The sequence below is a fragment of the Alosa sapidissima genome, chromosome 3, assembly GCF_018492685.1.
Source record: "Alosa sapidissima isolate fAloSap1 chromosome 3, fAloSap1.pri, whole genome shotgun sequence".
Classification (NCBI taxonomy): Eukaryota; Metazoa; Chordata; class Actinopteri; order Clupeiformes; family Clupeidae; genus Alosa; species Alosa sapidissima.
This window is the reverse complement of record NC_055959.1, coordinates 15,760,484-15,783,964: the sequence shown is the minus strand read 5'-3', so window position 1 is coordinate 15,783,964 and position 23,481 is coordinate 15,760,484. Positions and strand designations below refer to the sequence as shown.

At 42.1% G+C, this 23,481-nt stretch overlaps 2 protein-coding genes and 1 gene segment (V, D, J or C); all 3 read right to left on the bottom strand.

Annotated features, from left to right (window-relative positions):
• The window catches only part of LOC121704901, a 589,105-nt gene that overhangs the window by 136,478 nt on the left and 429,146 nt on the right, over nucleotides 1-23,481 (bottom strand). The window lies entirely within an intron of this gene.
• LOC121704686 (immunoglobulin alpha-2 heavy chain-like) overlaps nucleotides 1-23,481 on the bottom strand; it is a 249,438-nt gene that overhangs the window by 95,883 nt on the left and 130,074 nt on the right. The window lies entirely within an intron of this gene.
• On the bottom strand, nucleotides 15,836-23,239 carry LOC121704715. The segment is given in 3 exon segments: nucleotides 15,836-15,955; nucleotides 15,990-16,168; nucleotides 23,195-23,239. Coding segments are annotated over 3 exon segments (306 nt in total).

The following is a 23,481-nucleotide window of genomic DNA, read 5'->3' as shown; positions in this document are numbered from 1 at the left end:
TTGGCCTATGCTCCGCCCCTAGCTGTTTCCAGAAAATAATGTCCACCATCTTCGCTGGTATCCCAGGGGTGGTGATATTTCTGGACGACATAGTAGTACATGGACCAACACCAGTCATCCATGACCAGCGACTCACACGGGTGCTCGACACACTGGCCTCCCATACTCTCACGCTAAATGGGGAGAAATGTATTTTTTCTGCGTCTGAAGTGGAGTTTGTGGGGTTTCACCTGAGCTCAGAAGGCCTCAGCCCACTTCATTCTAATGTGGAGGCCATTCAACGGCTGCCCATGCCCTCCAGCCCGGCCCAAATTGCCTCTTTCCTTGGCATGACAGCCTACTACTTGCGCTTTCTTCCCCAGTACTCCTCCACCACCGCCCCTCTACGGCAGCTCCTCAAAAAGGACGCCCAATGGGTTTGGACCCCTGCCTGCAACGATGCTGTCATACAGCTGAAGGCCCAGCTCATCGCACCACCAGTACTCGCACACTTCGACCCGTCCAGCCCAACGTTTCTCACCTGTGATGCCTCCAACTACGCAGTGGGGGCTGTGCTGTCTCAGTTCCACAGCGGCACGGAGCGACCTGTTGCGTTCGCCTCCAGAGCCCTCACTTCTGCAGAACAGAAGTATTCCGTTGGGGAGAGAGAGGCCCTGGCCTGTGTCTGGGCTTGTGAGCGGTGGCATATGTACGTGTATGGCCGTTCATTCACATTACGGACGGACCACCAAGCACTTACAGCCTTGCTGGCGACATCTGGTTCTGGGCACAGGCCTCTGCGCATCCACCGATGGTACGAGACTTCACCAGTACAATTTCACGCTACAGTTCACACCGGGGCGAGAGAATGTGGTGGCGGACTTACTTTCACGCTCCACGCCACCTTCAGCTGTGGACCCGAATCCAGACAACAGCGACCTGGACCTCATCCAGCTCCTCCACTCCCCTCTGGAGGCGACAGTGTCACTTCAGGAGCTCCAACAGGCCTCTGAACAGGACCCAGTGCTCTCACAACTCCGCACTTTCATCCACTCTGGGTGGCCTCCAGCCTCCAGCCTACCAGAGAGTCTGGCGCCATTCCGCCGCTTTAAAGATGAACTTTTTTGCTGGAACGACCACTGCGTTGCAAGGGGCCATCGCACAGTCGTACCCTCCGCCTTACGGGCACGCGTCCTGTCCATGGCTCACGAAGGCCACCTCGGCATTGTCAAGGTGAAGCAGCGCTGCCGAGAAGTGGTCTGGTGGCCAGGCATAGATGGTGATGTTGAGGCTATGGTGAGAGACTGCACAGCCTGCTTGGTGAGTGGAAAGACTGGCCCCCCACCAGCTCCTCCCCTTCAGCCACTGCAGTGGCCAGCTGGGCCTTGGGAGCACATCCAAATGGACATTTGCGGTGAGCTCCGCGGCGTCCCACATCACCAACGGTTCCTCATCGTAGCCTATGACCTGTACTCCAAGTGGCCGGAGGCAGTCTCTACCGGGTCGGTCACCACACAGACGGTCATTGACTTTCTGGAGGTGCTTTTCGCTCGTTGGGGCATGCCCAAGACAGTCACCACAGACAATGGGCCGCAATTCATCTCTGCGGAGTTCACAACTTTTCTGGGTGAGCGGGGAATCAGACACTTACGTACAGCTTTCTATAACCCTCAGGCGAATGGGGGTGTGGAACGCATGAATCAGACGCTGAAGAACGGTATTAGAGCTCACTTAGCAGAGGGATTTCAGTTCTCAGCAGCACTTCTGCGGACCCTGCTGCACTACAGAGCGACTCAACATACCACAACGGACAGCTCACCAGCACTCCTGATGTTAGGGCGTGAGCTACCACTGCCCCTGGATCGCCTGCGTGTTCCTGCTCACCTGTCATCACAGGAGGCCCAGCGGGAACCAGCTGGCCAGCTACGCGACCGGGTCTCACGACAGCAGGCAACTAAACAACGCTTTGACCGGTCCCACAGGGTCAAACACCCAAATTTCACCATTCTGGACTGGGTCAGGGTCCGAAGGCCCACACGGGGCCATAAGCTCCTGTCATTTTGGTCAGCGCCTTACCAGGTGACTGAGCAACTGGGCCCTGCCACCTTTCGCCTGGAACGCGGTGGCATGCACGCCGTCTCCGCAAAGTGGCCCCACCTACCGCAACAGACCTGGAGGTCAGCCGAGATCCTGATCCGGACTCTGGAGGCCCAGTTAACCCCGCAGCACGACCAGTCCGTGCCCGCACCAAACCGGGCTACCTTGAGGACTACGTTGCAGATTTTTAATATTACTGCTGTTGACTATGCGTTGCGAGTACCAGCTCATCCAGACTGTTCCAGTTACTGAGTCTGGTGTTTTCGAAATAGCCTTGTAATAATTAGTTCAAGTTGGACTGTCACAGTAGTCATGCACAAAGTATCCGACTGATGCCTACAACAGGTTTTATTTAGGATTTATTAATTGTGTTGTATTTCACTCAGGGATATAAGTTGTGTCTTCCCTGGGGAGGGGGGGAAATGTTATGTCTCCACGACATGGTTTTATGAGATGTCAGTGTTTTATATGGTACCTTTATTTTGATATGACCGCTGCTGGTTTCCGGTCTCTGTGTGTTCGTTCATACTAGTGAAAGTAAACAGCTAAACATGCCGCGGCTCTCCCAATTATTTTAGTGTTTTGCACACACATTACACACATGACACATGCTTTAAAAATATTTTTCATAAATTGTTATATTATTCACTTGAAATTGTTGAAAGACCATACATTATTCGTTTTGTGAACACTGATGTCACAATAATAATAAATGATAAATAAATCAAGATTAGGCTACATGATCACTATCACTCCCCCTCCCCAATCTGTCATAGTTGAGCTGGTCCATGGTATGTGCAAATGTATTGTCTTTTAACTGCTACAGAAAATTCATCCAAAATGAACCGACATCAATTGAGTGGATTTGCTAAAAGAAAGTTAAAGGAAAACAAGGATTCTAGACGTTTAGCCACGATTCAAAATGTTGCAGGGATAGAACGTTTTTTTGTGAGAACATCAGAAGGAATTGCGGTCACTAGCAGCGCTGCTGATGAAGCTGAAGCTGAAGCTAAACGTGGAGACGGTATCGCTAGCGGGGGAGATGGTACCACGAGCACTAGCGGTGGGTGTTGCGCTCAGAATATTCCTAACCCTGCCTGTAACAAAGGTGAGAGGTCGTTCTCCCGACTGAAACGAGTGAAGAATGAGCTCAGGACGACAATGACACGAAAGCGTTTGCCTGCACTCTCTCTGCTTACCATTGAATCGGAGTTGGTCAAAGAAATGGACTTTGGGGATGTAGTCCACACCTTTGCTTGCGCAAAATCAAGGAAGAAGCAGTTCTGCTAAAGGCTCTGCTGCTGTTTTGATGTTAAGTATACATACTCTTTTGATCCCTTGAGGGAAATTAAAGCGTCAGCTGTGCTAATGAAGTTCCCCTATTCTGCATAATGGGAATGTCTTGTGTTTTTTTTGTGGCTGCTGGCCTGATGTGTAGGCCTACACTGATGTGTATTGATTTTGGCTTTTTGAATTGATAGACATTTTAAATTGAGACAACATTTTAATATAGTGCTCACTGCTATGCCTAGCCTACATGTATGTAGTTGGATAAGTTTGCATAATGAAAATGCTTTTTTTTCTTTTTTTTTTTCTTTTTTTCTGTTTTTCTGCTGGGCTGATGTACTGATGTGTAGGCCTATTTTGACATTTTGTATTAAGTGCTGTGCTTTTTGAATTCAACATTTTGAAATGAGATATTTGAATATTGCTCACTACTCATATGCCTACATGTAGTTGTGTAAGTTAGTGAATAGTAGATTACATTAGAAAAATCCCCTTGATTATGTGTGATGTTTTTGACCGGAGGACAGCACGGGAAACAGGGGTGGTGGAGGGGGGGGGGGGGGGGGGGGGCTTTGAGGTATAGCGCCCAGGGGCACCACATTGTTTTAACTCATTGAGTGCCATTCCTTCCCATGCGTAGAGTGCCAAAAACGTAATATTACGTTTTTAGCTTTTTTTTTTTAATTACGAAACTAGACACTCTAATACACCTTATATGTGATTTTGGGAACTCTGTGATGAATTTAAATGAAATATTTGACGATCGTGAAACTCATGAAAACTCATAATCTGGACATTTTATCTGGACATTTTATCATAACTCGGTTGCCGCTTTGGGTCGAATCAGTGACGCATGCACGTCAGGTCAAAACCAGGCCATTTTCGTGGGTCTATCACTAGGTGGCAGTCTCGCCAGGTCTCGCTGATCACTTCCCGGAATGTTTACAGAAGTAAGTAACAGGCAACACTTCATATTTCATGAAAGACGTTATATCTCCATTTCTAGAAAAAAAAACAGCGATTTTGATGAAAATTAGCCACTGTTTAGCTTGGGATTTCTCAGGAACAGAGGCGTGTAGAAATACACGGTTTGCACCCACCAAGAGCTTAAAGTCTCACCTTTTAATCGAGCTATTCTACGTGTTCATAGCTATAACACAGCTTGGCATTCAATGAGTTAATACGGGCCTTGTGATGAGTAGGCTACTTTGCAAGTAGTTCAACCAGAGACTTTCTAATGTGGAGACACAGCACTCAAAAAATACTCCCATAGAAATGCATGGGGCTAGTTTGTCACGCCAATATGGCCGTTGTCTACATATATCCCACCCCTTCCTCGGCAAAACGTCGACATGTGAATACATTGAGCCAATCATGTGGTGTGATGTGAAGATATTGTGCCAATCATGTGTTGTGATCTCGCCGCTGGAGCAAGATTGGTGTCGTGAAGCCTTGCGCACGCGCAGTTCGACCCAAAGACTGTGCCCGAAGAGTGCCCATAAAACGTTGGTATATGGTCGCCGAGTGGAGGGACTTGCCTAAAAGGACTTTGGTTCAACTGAGAAGAATGGGTGAATTTAGACGCACTTTCTTTCTTGCGCTGTCACTTTCTCCACTGCGTAAAAGACTAAATTAATTTGCGCTGTGAATGCTAAGATTATTTTGACAGGCCATAGGCTAAATAAAAATCGCTATTAGTAGGACGCAAAGCAGAATATTGAAAGGGCACCAAGGCCACCGTGGCCTGTAAACCTCTGATTTTCAAAGGGACATCACGGCCAACGCAAGGGGCAACGACGTGGCCACCGTGAAATTCCTACCCTGAGTGAGATCAGTAAGTAAGTGTCTGAAATAAAACTTTAGGCTACTGTGTTCTTCTGATAACGTGAGTGGAATGGATTTAATGTGGACGCAAACATAAAAAGACGCAGAGTGGCTAAATGATACAGTGCAAGTTTTGCGGTGAAAATGTTCCGCCTTTTAAAATCAGGTGTAGCCTAATCCGAATCGCAGTTAAAACCATCAATTAGACAACAGAATCAGTAGGGTATCAATTTTGCTTCATTTTACCAGGCCTACTGTATGTCAAAAGCAGGCTCGGATGAAGCTGGGAAGGATTAAACACACGGTTTCAACACCGTGGTAATCAACCGTGATAATTTTGATATTTCAAAAGAAAACAGTAATTGTTATCGTCAACATTTTTATCACGGTTTATCATTATACCAGTAATCGTTACATCCCTACATACGACCCATCGCTTTCGCCTCGCGGGCTCTTAATTCAGCAGAGCAGAAGTACTCAGTGGGAGAGAGGAAGGCCCTGGCCTGTGTCTGGGCATGTGAACGGTGGCATATTTACCTGTATGGTTCCGGACACAGGCCTCTGAGTATCCACCGCTGGTATGAGAGGCTTCACCAGTACAACTTCATGCTGCAGTACACAGACTTACTGTCACGCTCCATACAACTTCCAGCTACAGACCTCAAGGCTGACGCCACTGACCTCGACCTCAGAGCCATCGCACAGTCATACCCTCCACTTTACGAGTCATACCCTCCGAGAGGTCCTATCCATGGCTCACGAAGGTCACCTGGGCATTGTCATGGTCAAGCAGCGCTGCTGTTAAGTAGTCTGGTGGCCAGGCATAGATGAGGACATCGAGGCCACGATAAAGGACTGCACAGCATGCCTGGTAGTAGCAAGACCGGCCCTCCACCTGCCCCTCCCCTCCAGGCACTGCAGTGGCCAGATGGGCCCTGGGAGCACATCCAGGTGGACATCTGCGGATCCCGCTGGGGCATGCCCACAGCCATAACCACAGACAACGGCCCACAATTCATCTCAGCAGAGTTCACCACTTTTCTGGGTGAGCGAGGGATTAGACACATAGACACCGCCTTCTACAACCCACAGGCGAACAGGGGTGTAGAACGCATGAACCAGACACTGAAAAACGGCATCAGGCAGAAGGATTCTAGTTCTCAGCAGCACTCGACTCTACTGCACTATCGAGCCACACAGCACTCCACAACGGACAGTTCACCAGCACTTCTCATGTTAGGACGCAAACTGTCATTGCCACTGGATCGCCTGCGGGTCCCTGCACACCTGACGTTAAGGGCACCACAGAGTCACCTGGCCAGCTGTGCGACAGTCTCTGCACGGCAGCACAGAGCAAAACAGCTCTTCAACCTGTCCCACAGGACCAAAACCCCTGTGCTGTTGTTGCCGGCTGTTCGGCCTCGTGGCTACGGCCGAACAACACCCGTGGTAATATCCATGACCAACCCCACTCTCACTCGTGCTATATTGCTTAATAAACGTTATGCCTCTGACCATCCGTTTCTGATTGCCAAAATAGAGCCCTGAGAGTTTTTGCACAGGTCCCCTACTGGTTGGTATCACAGTGATATCTTGCACAGTAATAGACAGCTGAGTCTTCAGTCTGTAGATTCTGCCCTGTTAGAGTTACTGAGCTGCTGGAGGGATCTTTAGAGATGCTGAACTTGCTCTTCAGGGACTCTTTTTGGTAGATAGGACCATGTCCTCATATGTGCACTATCCACTCCAGTGTTTTCCCAGCAGGCTGTTGGATCCACGCTGTTGCATAGCTGACACTTGTAAGAGTAATCAGACACCTTACAGCTAATAGTCATAGAATCTCCAGGCTTGAAGACCATTGAGCTTGCTTGGGTGAAGTCAACAGCACATTGCACATCTAGAGAAATAAAAAGACCAGGTTATTTGACATGGCAGTACAAGGTACCATATATTCACCACTTTTTATGTATTCAGCCGACTCACAGGGTGCAGCTGTCAGTAACAGAAACAGAGTGGTGAGAGACATGCTTCTGCAGGGGCCCAGGCGTGTTGGGGAGCTTTGCTACCCTCTAGTGACATCAGCAACAGAGGAACCAGCCTCCTTTAACTGGAAACTGGGTGGGTGTTCGTCAGCTTTGCATAACAAATTGCTGTGTAAAACAGCAGAGGGGCTGGACATGAATGAGCGTAGAATGAACAGTTTTGTACTAAACTTAGACAAAAAAGTAAGGCCTATGTGTTCACTTTGTTTGGTGAAACACGTTCTATAATCAAGTGTGCTGGGATCACATGCGTGTTTATGTGTGGGTTTGTGTGTGTACACAGAAGGGCTTAATACGGCCCTACACACAACAAACATTAATTGATGCATTAACAGTATTTATGTAAATATATATTTTTTTGTTCATCATCATTACAAGGATATTAAATGGAATGTTGAGTATTGCACACACAGTGGGGGAAGGCAAAATACATAGAGGGAGAGGCAAAATAAATAACACAATGGTAATAGTGGGGTCTGATGTTTTTGTTCATCTCTGCAGCATATTGTGCCACTGTGACTCTCTGGCACAGTAATACACAGCCGTGTCCTCAGTCTTCAGGCTGTTCATCTGCAGATACACCTGCTGCTTGTTGTTGTCTCTGGAGATGGTGAATCTTCCCTGAACAGCGCTTGAGTAATATTGGCTCCCACCTCCACCATTGATAGATGCCACCCATTCCAGGCCTTTCCCAGCAGCCTGTCTGACCCAAGCCATCCAGTAGTTGCTTGTAAATCCAGAGACTGTGCAGGTCAGTTTGTGAGATCCTCCAGGATTGATGACCACTGGCTCAGATTCAGTCAGTGTCTGACTTCTACAGCCTGTAAACACAAAAAAACCCACAATGCATTATGTTACCACTCAAATACTGAACTTACATACACTATCATGTAAGACATGTACATATTTACATACTTTTTAAGGTCATCAGTATGAAGATGAGACACCAGACAGTTTTGTGCTCCATATTGGAGATGTATGGATCACATAGACCTTAGATCTTCTTTAAGACCACAGATGAACAGCTATGAATAAGAGAAGCAGCTTCATGTTCAGGTTTAAATGAGGTGTTAGTTTGCATATAGCCCACCCCCTCCATGTTTGTAGACAGATGCAACATCCACCCACATATTCCCTTATGCTCATGTCTGTTGTTTTCAGCCTTGGAATGTGAGTAATACCTTCATACTATCAGCAAAACACTTGTATTGGGTCTGCAAAAAATATATGATATTAAATCCCAGATAGCAAAATCAGATTGGCAGATAGCGGACCGCTGATGGTATGCCGCCGGTGGCGTGCCACTTGTGGTCCGCCATTGGACCACCATCTCTTTAAATTTAACTTGTTATGAATATTAAGAAAAGTTAATAGAACTAGATGTACCGCAGAGCGGTACAAAATATGACCGCCGCCCAGTCCAGCACATTTTTTCCACAAAAATAAATCACGCTGAAAGGCCTATATGATTCTAACTGTCTCACTAAATTGCATTATCCACACTCAATTCTCACTGGTATCTGCTAGACAACAAGTACCAAAACATGATTAGTTCATAGATTTCACATGTAAAATTCATTTTATACAACCCCACCCCCATCTTGCCTGTTCATAATTCTGAGAAATTCTTGAATTGTGTGCATGTGTGCGCGTACAAGTTTATGTTTATGTGTGTGGGTGTGTGTGTGTGTGTATGTGCGTGCTTGTGTGTTTGCCTGCATATGTGTGTTTGTGCATGTGCATGCATGCGTACATATGTCTACTGTGTGAGTATGTGTCATACGTATGATTACTGTAAATGTATGTGTATGTGTGTGTATCTGTTTATGCACATGTGTGCACATGGAATGGGTTAACATGACCCCTGGAGGCAAACATACGGAAAAAATTGGTCATCCTAGGCCCTACAGTTCTCAAGATATTCACAGAGAACTGTGTCTGCCCTACCCTCCTTTCGGGGGGACCAGTCCAGCGGGGGGGCTACAGATCAAAACGAAAAATGACGGTTCCATGCTATCCATGTGGGGGTACATGCCCACCAAGTTTTGTGTACCCCGGTCTTTCAGTGTCCCGGGAATCCTTGTTGGTGTACGTCACTAAATGTACACATAAATTATTTTATTGTAAGGCCCCCCATGAACGAAAGTACACAAAACTTGGCATGCATTCGGAGGGTGTCATAATGATCCTACACTTTTAATTTCGTGCAGTTTTGACCTTGTCAGCCAGAGATATTGTGATGAAAACACCTAATTTTTTGCTTTTTCATTTTTAACTAGGTGGCGCTATACATGAAATAAGTGGTAATGGGATGGGTTAACATGCCCCCTTAAGACCAACATACATAAAAAAGGTGGACCTCCTAGGCCCTACGGTTCTCGAGATATTCACAGAAAACTGTCTCCGGCCACCTACAGGCCAGTTGGTGTATAGTAACATAAATTAATTTATTGTGTGGCCCCCCATGAACGGAATTCCACAAAACTTGGCGTGCATACAGAGGGTGTCATAATGATCCTACACTTCCAATTTCGTGCAGTTTTGACTATGTTAGGTCACAGATACCTTCAATTACAACACCTCATTTTTACTTTTTTGTGTTTAACTAGGTGGCGCTATACATGAAATGAGTGGTTATGGAATGGGTTGACATGGCACCTTGAGATCAACATACAAAAAAAAAAAATGGTCCTCCTAAACCCTACGGTTTTCGAGATATTCACAGAAAACTGTGTCTGCCCTACCCTCCTTTCGGGGGGTCCAGTCCAGCGGGGGGGCTACAGATCAAAACGAAAAACGATGGTTCCATGCTACCCATGTGGGGTTACATGCCCACCATGTTTCGTGTACCCCGGTCTTTCAGTGTCCCGGGAATCATTGACGGAAATTTGGGCATGCGAAAAAGAAAAAAAAAAAAAAAAAAAGAAAAAAAAAAAAAATCTGACTAAACCTATATGACCGCCGCTTCGCTGCGCGGCGGTCATAATAATACAGAATTCCAAAATGGACACAATAACAAGCTTCTGTCAAAAAAAGTGAGGACCTAGGAATCTGAACAGTCTGGAGAGATTTTGTGAAGAGGAAAAGTCTCAAATCCCTTGCTTTGTATTTTCCAACTTAATGGAATGTCAAAGAAGAAGATAACGAGCTGTTTTATTGGTAAATAAGAGGCTATGCAAAGAATTAAAGATATGGGATCTTGTTGAAAATATATGTCTTTATGAAGTATTTATATATCTCAGAAAACATTTGCTTCCCTTCAGCGTTTGATGTTTCCTCATTGTTTTCATTGTGAGACCCAGATAAATTGTCAAAAGATTATTGTATAGCTATTTTTGCTCAAATTTACCAGGGGTGCCAGCCAGCACATTTTTTAATAAAACACATTGGCCTACACAATCTACACCAACCAAGATGCTTTTTAGAAAGTCATTATCAAATTCATTCATTCATTATCAAATGTATATCCCTTAATAGGTTATACATGACATGGACTTATTGAAGGTTTAAAGAAAGATTTTTAAATAGCTTCATTTGAAATTACTAAAATAGTTAGAAAACAGTTTAGGCTGTAGGCCTATTGTAATATTGTTTGGTTATTGATTTTAATGCTTTAAAGTTTAAAAAGGGAATTGCCATCCTACCCGCATGTGACTTAATGTGTGTGGTTTTTTTTTTTTTACTTCCTTGTAGTAACACATGTTGTAAAGATATTGCATAATATTTGAATTTATTGCTCAGAGGGATGCCATATATATTTTTGGGAAAATATAATTGCCACTGGACTTGTAAGCAATTTTCTTTAGTCTTATAGTGTTAATTTTGGGAGAACTTTAATGTAAAAGCTGACATGAAATAACATTATCAGTGTGAAACATTCAGAGTTTGTGCACAGGTCCACTACTGGTTGGTATCACAGTGATATCTTGCACAGTAACAGACAGATGAGTCTTCAGTCTGTAGATTCTGCCCTGTTAGAGTTACTGTGCTGCTGGAGGGATCTTTAGAGATGCTGAACTTGCTCTTCAGGGACTCTTTTTGGTAGATAGGACCATGTCCCCATATGTGCACTATCCACTCCAGTGTTTTCCCAGCAGGCTGTCAGATCCACGCTGTTGCATACATGTAGCTGTCACTTGTAAGAGTAATCAGACACCTTACAGCTAATAGTCATAGAATCTCCAGGCTTGAAGACCATTGAGCTTGCTTGGGTGAAGTCAACAACACATTGCACATCTAGAGAAATAAAAAGACCAGGTTATTTGACATGGCAGTACAAGGTACCATATATTCACCACTTTTTATGTAAGTAACAGAATCAGAGTGGTGAGAGACATGCTTCTGCAGGGGCCCAGGAGTGTTGGGGAGCTTTGCTACTGAGAGAAAGTGGAATAGAACATTATGTCCAATATTCCAATATGTGGTTTAATGTTCTGCATTATGTCCAATATTCCAATATGTGGGTTAATGTTCTGCATTTCTCATTAGTGGGTCACTTTGATACTAAAAGTATGATTCTATGTAATGACTGTATGATATCTGTACTGTCCCTGTGTATATCTGTGTGTGACTGTAGTTAGAGATAAGTGGGAATATTATGACTTTGCAGTGTTTCACTGTTCTGCATGGCTGTGTCAGTAGCTATCTGCTCCGGATTGCCAGGTTGCCACTAATCAGAGTCTGATTCAGTGTAGTCCACGTAAGATGGGATGACCAACGCCATCTCCTGTCAGCCTGGAAGGATACTTAAACCCGAACTATTTCCTTGTCTAGTTAGAGCAGCTGATGGATCTTTGGGTGAAGTCATGCTGTCTCTCCCTTGATGCACATCATTGTAAATAAACTCTGTTCCTGATTTTTCATAGTATTGGTCTGACTGGGTCTCTATTAAATCTATGGTATCAAAATTACCATCACTACCCTCTAGTGACATCAGCAACAGAGGAACCAGCCTCCTTTAACTGGAAACTGGGTGGGTGTTTGTCAGCTTTGCATAACAAATTGCTGTGTAAAACAGCAGAGGGGCTGGACATGAATGAGCGTAGAATGAACAGTTTTGTACTAAACTTAGATAAAAAAGTAAGGCCTATGTGTTCACTTTGTTTGGTGAAACACGTTCTAAAATCAAGTGTGCTGGGATCACATGCGTGTTTATGTGTGGGTTTGTGTGTGTACACAGAAGGGCTTAATACGGCCCTACACACAACAAACATTAATTGATGCATTAACAGTTTTTATGTAAATACATATTTTTTTGTTCATCATCATTACAAGGATATTAAATGGAATGTTGAGTATTGCACACACAGTGGGGGAAGGCAAAATACATAGAGGGAGAGGCCAAATAAATAACACAATGGTAATAGTGGGGTCTGATGTTTTTGTTCATCTCTGCAGCATATTGTGCCACTGTGACTGTCTGGCACAGTAATACACAGCCGTGTCCTCGGTCTTCAGACTGTTCATCTGCAGATACAGCTGCTTCTTGCTGTTGTCTCTGGAGATGGTAAATCTTACTTGAACAGTTTGGGAGTAATATATATAGTTACTCGCAGGGTAAATGTAAGCCAACCATTCTAGCCCTTTCCCAGGAGCCTGTCTGACCCAAACCATGTAAGGATCACTGCTGAATCCAGAGTATGTGCAAGTCAGTTTGTGGGAGTTTCCAGGTTTAAGAACCACTGATTCAGATTCAGACAGTGTCTGACCACTGGATTCTGTCAAAGATAAAACAAGACTGATGTTAGAGCCATTTACAAACAGATAATAACCATTAGACAATAGATTCATAGTTCTTACGTGTGATGGATATTACTATTAAGAGGAAGGCAATTAACATATCCATTCTTCAGTGTGTGTAATAATCTTTCTCATGTATGGGGTGAATTTCTCATGAGCTATATACAGTACCCACACATCACATCCTCATTTTTGCATGCCAGTCCCCCTTAGTGGGAGGACTCAGTGTTGGAGCTCAAAACCAGAAGAGTTGGAGTGGACGTGGTTTTGCCACCCTTATGATGTTTGAAGTGCTGTACATCAAAGAAAAAGTGCTTCCAAAAATCCTATGGCAAAAAAAAGGACTTAAAAAATACTCAGTTGTTTTAAATCTTACTTAAATTATAGATAATTCGGTAACACTCCATAATAAGGTGCCATAATAAATAGCAAACAAACCTAACCCTTTATTAAGTAAGGGATAATGTATAGAACGCCGCCCTGAAGGGACTTACTTTCCCAATAACGGCCGGCGTTCTATACATTATTCCGCTTATTACACGGCTACCAAAACGAAACAATAAACTCTCCACGATGTGACTCTTTAGCCTACTGTACAGAGCCTAGGCTATAGCCTATTTGTTACCGTTTCATCCTGGCTTTTGGTGAGAAACAAATAGTTCGCAATAGCACACGCTGAACTTGAATCAAACATTCTTTAGAACACAGCTGATCAACCGTCTGCTTTCACTTTTGAATGAAGTTCCAGTCCTTGCGCAGTAATTATGAAAGACATAAATTAGAAGCACAAAGCCCATTTTCCTTGACAGCGGTCTGTTATACTTAGCAACGGTCTGTTATTGAGAATTAGCAGACCACCGAACGTTGGGAAGGCCCATTCATTCATTAAATATTAGTTGTTCGCATAAAATCTGGATGTTAATGTTTTAACAAATCTATTAACTAATATTGTATTAATATTTGTTAATAGTTAACTAAATGTCTTTTTGGCACTAATTAAGTTATTTCTTACATCATTTAAATGTTAAATGTTTATTTACAAACTATATGTTAATAGAAACGTTATTTACATATTATTATTTAACTAATTGTTATTCAACTGTGCTTCTGCCTTTCCCAATATGAACCACTCCCCAGGACCCTTACAATAAAGTTCAAGCTTAATTAATATATTAGTAGTATATAGCTATCAGCGAGGGGCCCCTTATAATAAAGTTGGTTAAGCTTAATTAATATATTAGTAATATATAACTATCAGTATGGGGGACCCTTATAATAAAGTTGGTTAAAGGTGCCATGTGTAATGTCCGCCAAAAATCAATTCATACTCCACATTCCATAAAAGATGGGGGCAGTATACCTCCAGAAAGTGAGCTGGTTTACCCTAGAGTAACAACCGAGATTCGTGTATTGCAGTTTGCCTAGCGGTTATGTTGTCCGCATACTGCCTCCCATGGCCGAAACTGGTATTATGACACCTGTCGGGCTGTGGCTAGTAATTTAGCATGCTAATTCAGGTTGATATCGCTGCAGCACTATACCTTGTTATTATCCCTTGACATCATCGCCCTTATTTCTTCTCATTCTTTTGATGCGTGTAGCTCATCTTTTGGATATTTTTACCTCAATTCTTACACATGGCACCTTTAAGCTTTATTAATATATTAGTAATATATAACTAAACTATTAGTCAGACGGTGAAGGGACTGAGACCAAAACTGGCTTATCACATTTATTCCTTTAGGAAAAGTTCAAACAAAACATGCCTTCAGGCACTGGCATACATAAAACAGCATCTGCACAAGCAAAATAAAAATAAGTAGTTGAATGGGCTATATTACATGCATCATTCCTATACCATCACTGTCAGCCCTACTAGCAAGGGAGACATGTGACATGGAATGTTCAGGTGCACAGAACGACAGTTAATTAATATTCTGAGACTCACTAAACATTTACAGACGTACATTCACGAACACTAATATAATGGGCTCATCATCCACGAAGCTTCCATACTGATGGAAATGTATATTGTGTTGTACAGTACTGTAAGTTCCTTTGGATAAAATACATATGTGTAATCCTTCCTCCAAGGAAGGCAAGCTTCCAGGCTTAACTGTCGTCCTACTATGGTTGATAGATAGATAGATAGATAGATAGATAGATAGATAGATACTTTATTGATCCCCAAGGGGAAATTCAAAGGTCTCAGTAGCATACAGACATCACACACAACATGCACTTACAGCAGAAATGGTAAATATAAGTATAAGTATAAACATATAACCAAACTCCACTGTACAATAGAGACAGTAGAAGATAAGAAAAACAAACAAAACAAAATACTAAATATACTATATAAATTAAATTAAAAAAATCTACAGTGTGCTTGAGGGTGATCAAGCATGAGACGCTTGCAGTGACAGGGCCGAGACTGGCCTGTAGTTCTGTGTGCATGGTAAGGTGCTCAAGAGAGTGAGTGCTATAGTTATTATTCATAAGCATTGATATGGAACGGTGATTAAACTTTGTTTTTACAGGATCTACTTCATAGGTGTCCCATTATTCAGAATTAATAGCCATCCCACCAGCCAATCAGAAAAGAGTATTTCTTCTCTCTGGGTAATAATTTTGAATGAGAGTATAGACTCTACTGAGAAAAACCTGTAGGCCTATGTCTAATAGAGTTGCCATATTGAGACAAAAATAATACTGTGAATTTGACGGGTTCATTTAGGGCTTACTTTCGAACTGTAATAGATTGAAAATATAACTTTCAAACAGTTACATTGACATCCATTACATCACTGTTTACCAGGCCAGGTCAGATGCTTTGGGTTTTGGTACAGCTGCTTCGGCACCTTCAGTCACTGTGCCTGTCGAGCGCAGTAGTAAACAGCAGTGTCCTCTGCTCTCAGACTCTTGGCCTCCAAGAACTGTGTGCTGATGGATCTGTCCTCAGTCAGGGTGAACTGGCCTTTCAGAGACTCTCAACAGACTTTCAGAGACTGCCTGATGCACAGTGCCCTGATTCATTCTCCCAATCCACTCCAGGGGTCCTCCAGGTTTCTGTCTGATCCTGTGTATCCAGTAGCTTGTCATTGTGAATCCAGATATTTTACAGGAGATCTTAACTGTCTCTCCTGGTCTCTTCACCTGAGCAGGAGACTGATCCAGTCTGATCTCATCACAGACAATACCTTGGAAAATAATACATCATAATCAATTGCTTTGATTAAGTACAAACAATATAAACAGGTTTTGCTATAATGTTATTGTGCTAACCTCTAAAACATAGTATGCTTTACCTTATATTACTACCAGCATTAAAAAATATTAGTGAACAGGTTAATTGCCTGTATTCTCATTATTGCAGTGGAATGTGTACTTACTACTGAAGTAAATGTGTACTGTAGGTTATGAAATGTACTATTAAGCAATGATGCTACTTTGCATAACTTCCTCTTTCACACTGCAATATAATTTGCACATGAACTGCTCTATTGCTTTAAGTACCTTTTTTTTGTTTTAATGCATTGGATAATGTGTTCTCACTGACTACCTCATCTATGTCTCTATGCTTTATCATTTTAAAATACATTCCCTTTTGGTATTTTTCCCACCATATTTGAAGCCTTGTGTTTTATAAATTTGGTCAAAAATGTGGTTATCTTCTTTACTTTCCTCTGCTTCCCCAACAAAACGCCCTGTATATCTTTCTCTGAACCTGAAGTGCCCTGCTCCTGGTCAAAGGAATAAGCTGTCAAATTGTGACCTTAAACTATGAACATTGCATGAATCACCACCCATGCATGTAAGTGTGGAAAGATTTGAAATGGAGACCAGAGAGTCCGGAGCTGAGTCTTTGAGAGTGCTCAGAAGTGTTCAGTATCATTACGAAGTAAAAAAAAAAACTGCCAGTATATTAAGTTCCAAAAGGTTACCCTTCCACACATCCAGCAGTCACAAAGGATGCAGCTGTCAGTAACAGAAACAGAGAGGTGGGAGACACATGCTTCAGGGCCCAGGAGTAGTAGGGAGCTTTGCTGCCCTCTAGTGACCACAGCAACAGAGGAACCAGCCACCTTTAAAGGAACTATGTGTAATTCTGTAGGTTTCAAGTTGTCTTGAACACAACCACACAACATTTTTGTATTTACTTATATTTGTATTTACAGTTTTTTTCTGAATGCTTAAACACAACTGTGACTCTTATAGCACAATTTCTAAAACTATTAATTCTTATAGCAAAACCACTCACTGAGTTCGCAAAACTAAAAGCACAAACTCTGCTTTGCACTCAGTTTGCAATTTTGTAATACACACTTTGCACAACTGGAGGCACAATCCACTGCACAGCACTCTTCTTGCGGAACTGTAAACACAACTCACTGCTTTACACTCAATTTCCAAATGATCAACACACTCCTAGCAAATCATTGTTTACACTATTTACACTATTTTTCCAACTCTCTGGCACACTTTCTCATGTGAAAACTGTTTTAGATAATTAGTTCACTTTGCAATCAGCCTAGTGTGAGCACTATAAATAAGCCACAGGTAATGTACAATGGGTACAATGGAGGGAGCAGGAAGAGTGAGAAGAGTAAGAATTGCAGGAGGCCGAAGAATACAGTAAGACGTGGAGGTGAAGAAGTAGGAGGAAGAAGAGGAGGAAGAGGATGCAGAGGTGAAGAAGTGAGAGGGAGAGGATGACAAGGACAAGGAAGTGAAGTTAGAGGAAGAGGACAAGGAGGAGCAAGAGGAGCACGAGGAGGGGAAAAAGGAAGGGTAAGAAGAGAAAGAAATAGCCCTTTTACAGGCAAAAAATCAGTCTACATGTGGGGATATTGGCATGTCAGGCCTGGATACAGCATTCCAGAATATATTTTCCCTGATGCCTTGGACTAGAACATTGCATGTGATGTAGACGAAATTTTGACAGAGACGACACGATGTAGACTGATTTTTTTGTCTCAGTGAAATTGCTATTTTGTGTTTTGACTTGGAAAAACACACTTGTGTTTGTTTTGATGTGTGTAAATAAACACCAATACTTGAAGTTTGGATCCCTGGATGTTTACAGAACTATGACAAAAGTATGACCTCAAACTGACATAGTCTACCTTGTGCACAAAGAAAGCAAAAGCCAGATGTGTTTTTTATTCATACCATCAGTGTGTAGTTGGCACATTGTGTGCTTATTATTGTGATGGCTTGTGTTTACTGTTTACACCACTGTTTACACCATTTTTACAAAGGTGTGAAGAGTTAAGCAAGGTGTGTTAGCTTTTGCAAGAGAACTACAATGTTTTGCTGATTTAGTGAAAGGTTTTCCTATTTGTGTGTAGAGTTTTGCAAAAAAAAGCCATAGTTACAAAAAATGTGCTTAAGCAATCAGAAAAAACTGTAATACAACCATCTCACATAGTATAATGTGGTATTACAAGAGAGCCGGCCTGATGCTAGTTGGTTTGCATGGGAGATATCTGGACAATCTGGAGTTTAGGCCTTTTTGATATTATGTGAAAACGGTGGTTTCTTCCTGGCTTTGCATGAAACAGACCAGTGGGAATGTGTTTTATTCTGCATTGGAATATGATAAAAATCTAACATTATATAATCTAATGTAGTCCGTTAACCAGTCCCGGCATCATCAACTTGCAATCCGACCGCAATTACAAGTTTTTTGTTTTTATAGTATGACTTCTCTTGATTTTATATGTTTGTACATGCCATATATACCTGTGCTGATACAAATTGCAATTGTACAGGGACATCTGTTGAGTGACAATTACTCTGTATGAAAATAAATAGCTTAAAAAATAAAATAAGATTTAGATGTATCTCTAGCTGTGCAATGATAAGCCTATCAGATTGTTTGAATACAGTTGTATCTTTAAATGTAAACATTATCCAAATATTTGACTAAGTTTTTTTATTTTTTTTATATATTTTTTGGGCTTTTTATGCCTTTAATTTGATAGGACAGTGGAGAATGACAGGAAGTGAGTGGGAGAGAGAGTCTGGGTGGGATCCGGAAAGGACCACGGGGCGGAAATCGAACCCGGGTCGCCGGCGTACGGTGCAGGTCCCCCGGCCAGTTGCGCCACAACTGGGGCCTATATTTGACTAGCTTTTTGAGAAAACAAGACTGAATTTTGAATATATTGATTGTGGTTTTTCAGTGTTGACTTCCAGCAAGTGTATTTTACAGCTCACACTGGTTCAAAATTATGTTGAAATATCACTTCCAGTTTTTGTCTATGAAACGAGACCTATTGCAACCAGTGTATAGGTTAAGTTGGTAATGATGCAAATATTTAATTCTGTAATTTCCTCAATAAATCTAAACCAACACTCCTTTTTCCATACATCATGATATGGCCTGCCGCTGAATTCCCATGACAGTCTGAAGAGAGACATAATGATGGTCTCATTCTCATTCTAATGTGTGTCCATATTTGCATTGGTTGTTATTTGTGTTTTGAGTCAACGATATGCGGTGATGTCCTTAGATGGATGGTAAAAAGTTCCAGTCAATTAAAAAATGGGATTTGAATGAATCAAGTTTTTGTTCTGTAGTGGTGATGTTTTGCAGCACAGTGACTCTCGGGCACAGTAGTAAACAGCTGAGTCTTCAGTCTGCAGGCTCTGTCCCTTTAGATTCACAGTGCTGCTGGAAGTGTCTCTGGAGACGCTAAACTTGTTCTTCAGTTTTTCACTGTGGTAGACATTGCCGCTACCACACACACACCCAATCCACTCCAGTGCTTTTCCAGCATGCTGCTTTACCCAGTGAGTACAGTAGCTTCTATCAGTGAGAGAATATCCAGAAACACCACAGGACAGGGTCAACACTTGACCTGGCTGTGTGGCCACAGAGCTTTGTTGATTGAGCTGAACTTGACAATGGACACCTGTGAACAATAATGATCATATCATATGCAGAGATAATCAAAAGATATGATTAAAGATTACTCATTAAATGTGTAATTAACTGAGTAACTTACTTGACACAGTAACCAGCAACAGCAAGAGGGGAGATGTGGGAAACATGATGTGTCTTCAAGAAAAGCAGGTCAGGGCTGCCACTCAGACCTCAAGCTGTTTGAACTGAGAGACAGAGACACCACTTCACATTAAATACAGAGAGGGCAGGGTGAGGCTGAAGTCATTTGAATATTCTGACATGCCAGACCATAAAATCAATCTGAATATTAATGGTATAGGATCAATATCCTATATTCTATAAATATGTAAACATCTCCATGAGTTGTTATAGCCACCTTTGAATACCATTTTATAATGTGATCAACCCTTATGTGATTTGCAATCCATGATTAATCCATAACACATTATGATCTTTCAATTGGTCAGATGTACCTAAACGGTTCGGTACGAATATGTGTACATTTACACCCCTAGAGTTTACTGAGAAAGTTTAGTAGTTGAGTATCATGTTCTATTTCACTGCACCATTCATACAGTTTGTTAGCCTGGCAGGCCATCCTATACAGTATCATTGAAATGTATAGTCTGGAATCGAACCATTCACCTCGCTTAATCCAAGGGGCGGGCAGAGAATTGTCTTTCAAACTGCCTAGGCATGCAATAGGCCAGCGCTACGACCATATCCGTATCCGGTCAGCAAAACGGCAAATACATCCTTCTTCGAAAGTAATGACTTAAGTGCATTGTGTTGCTCAACTTTCAAAGAAAAGCACAAGTCCAACTCCTCCAAAGTTGACGCCAACGCCGATTCAAACAACCGCTCTTCGTTCGCCATAGCCACCTTCCTTGTTGTTCACAGTCGCAGGACTGTCGTTATCCTGTTAAGCCCGCCTTAAGACTCTCTAACAAAATAGAGCGCTGTGATTGAATAACATCCACGGTGTTAGCCAGTAGAAATCCCTATGGTTTGATACTAGACGTACAGGCTGAGCAAATTAATTTGCCGCCGCTAGGGTGCGTCTAGATTTCTAGGCTAACAGTTTGTGGTAAACAAATAAAATATCTACATCCTGTTGCTTTACTGCAATTATTTATTTATATTATTTATTTACTTTTCTTTTAATTTCATTTTATCTCATATATATGTTACCACAGTATTTTCACAACATGATGACTCATTTTATTTTTCATTCTGTTATGATTGACAAACACACGAGTGCCCATGATATTGTTAAAGCATTACTGGCAATACTTTTTGTAAAGCGCTCCAGCCACACATAGTGTTTATCTGGCACAGTAATACACAGCTGTGTCTTCAATCTTCATATAGTACCACTGCTAGAGGATATGTATGATAGTCATTATCACTGTTTTCCAGATACCTGTCTGATCCTAACGTGTTTAGGTCAGTTTGTGAGTTTCCAGGTTTAAGAACCATTGACTCAGATTCAGTCAGTGCCTGGCCTCTTCCACCTGTAAGTGAAATGGAACAGAATTAAATGAATAATTAAAATAGTTAAAATAGAATCACAACATAGTAATCACAGGGTCATACGTCAAATTATTATCACACTTACTGCCAGCATAGACCAAAATTACAATAGTGCAGCAAATAGTTTTTATTTCCATTGTAATTATGTATTGTAAACCAATCCAAATGAGATATCACACAATCAGTTCTAAAAAGCATGCTTATGATGGTTAAAGTAGCTTATATGAGTTGGCGAGATTGCGGTAACTTTGAATACGCTGCTCACGTCATGTCAGTATGGAGCACCTAATTATCAAACTCTATCACTGCCCCCTACTGCCAGAATAGGGTATTACAGGACAGGTTACAAAACAAAGTATGACACATTCCATCACTATCTCCCATCGCCAGATTAAGATATTTCATGAAAATGGTGCAAGTGAAATTGCATGAAACTGGGCCAGGCAGTCACTATTCATTATTAATATTCTGTCTTCTGAAACAGTATGCAAGATGCCAGCCTGAATGCCTGTAGTGTTGGTTTGTTGGTTGGCATTAGGCTTATTTTTGCACCCCACGTTGGTCCCTTATGTGCCATTGTACCACCAGAGCATGAAAACAAACAGCCATATCCTCAGCTTTCCAACTTTCCAAGCGGAGGTGTTTTTGGATATGGGGAACCGACTGAGAGGAGACTGGACATAAATTGTGCCAAATGTGTCTAAATCAATCCTTGTTCATTTCTCATTTACTGCAGCTCCAGGTTTTTTCATCAATGTACAATCTTAGATTGAGGTTCTTAGGTTTGTATTTACGCACTATCTTCAGAACTCCAATCCCATGTTATTACAGTAAAAACAACAGCCTGCACATTCACTGTTGCAGATACAGTAGTGTTGAGAGAGTCTTGATAGATCAGATTTGTAATAAGTCTGTACAGTTTTGTATGCAGATTTAGTGAAAGAATAAAAAGAAAGAATCTCCTTTTGTGCTTGAAATTGGAAATGGAATTGTGCTTGAAATTGGAATTGTATGACCTCTTCACAGACAGCTGTGTATACCTGAAAACCTGTATAATTTCCTTTAAATTCAACAAGAACATCTATTTCATTAGTTCCCTTTACAACTCAATTAAAATAACATGTTCAGTAACAAAAGACGTAAACACACACACACACACACACACACACCACACACACACACACACACACACACATGGATATATATGAGAGAGGAATCCTACATCCTGCATCTAAAAACAATCATAATGTATAGATTTTGCTTGATATTTTCATGACACATTTTTGTACAGCTGCTTCACCAGCTTCAGTCACTGTGCCTGTCGAGCGCAGTAGTAAACAGCAGTGTCCTCTTCTCTCAGACTCTTGGCCTCTAAGTACTGTGTGCTGGTGGAGACGTCCTCAGTCAGGGTGAACTGGCCTTTCAGAGACTGCATAAGTAGCATCGTTGCTTCCAGTGTCCATTAGTCCAATCCACTCCAGAGGTCCTCCTGCTTTCTGTCTGATCCAGTGCATGTTGTAGTCTGTCATGTTAAACCCAAATATTTTACAGGAGATCTTAACCGTCTCTCCTGGTCTCTTCACCTGATCAGGAGACTGATCCATTCTCTCCTCACATGTAATTCCTGAGAGAACACACATACAAATTATAACTGACCGTTTAAGGTAAAAAAAAGTATTACATCTATAAAAACAAAATAGGTAGAAGATCAGTGTAGATCAAGAGCTAAACCAGCAGAATGCACTGAAAATGCCTGCAATTAAAGAAGTTATTACTGTACCCTGCATGTACACCAACACGAGAAGAAGATGGAAACAAATCCTTTCTGCCATTGTGGTGTGTAATTGCTGGAGAGTGCTGGTGAATCTCTCAACACCTGGTATGGGCATGGGATATTATGGGCATGACACTGTAACTTTGCATAGACCGCCCTCTTGAGGCTTTATAAAGGGCTCTAAGGACACTTTAGTCAGAAAGTGCATCTGAGGATGCTTTTCATGTTTTAGGACATTGATGATTATTCGTAATTTGTATTTATGATGAATAACTAGATGTACCGCAGAGCGG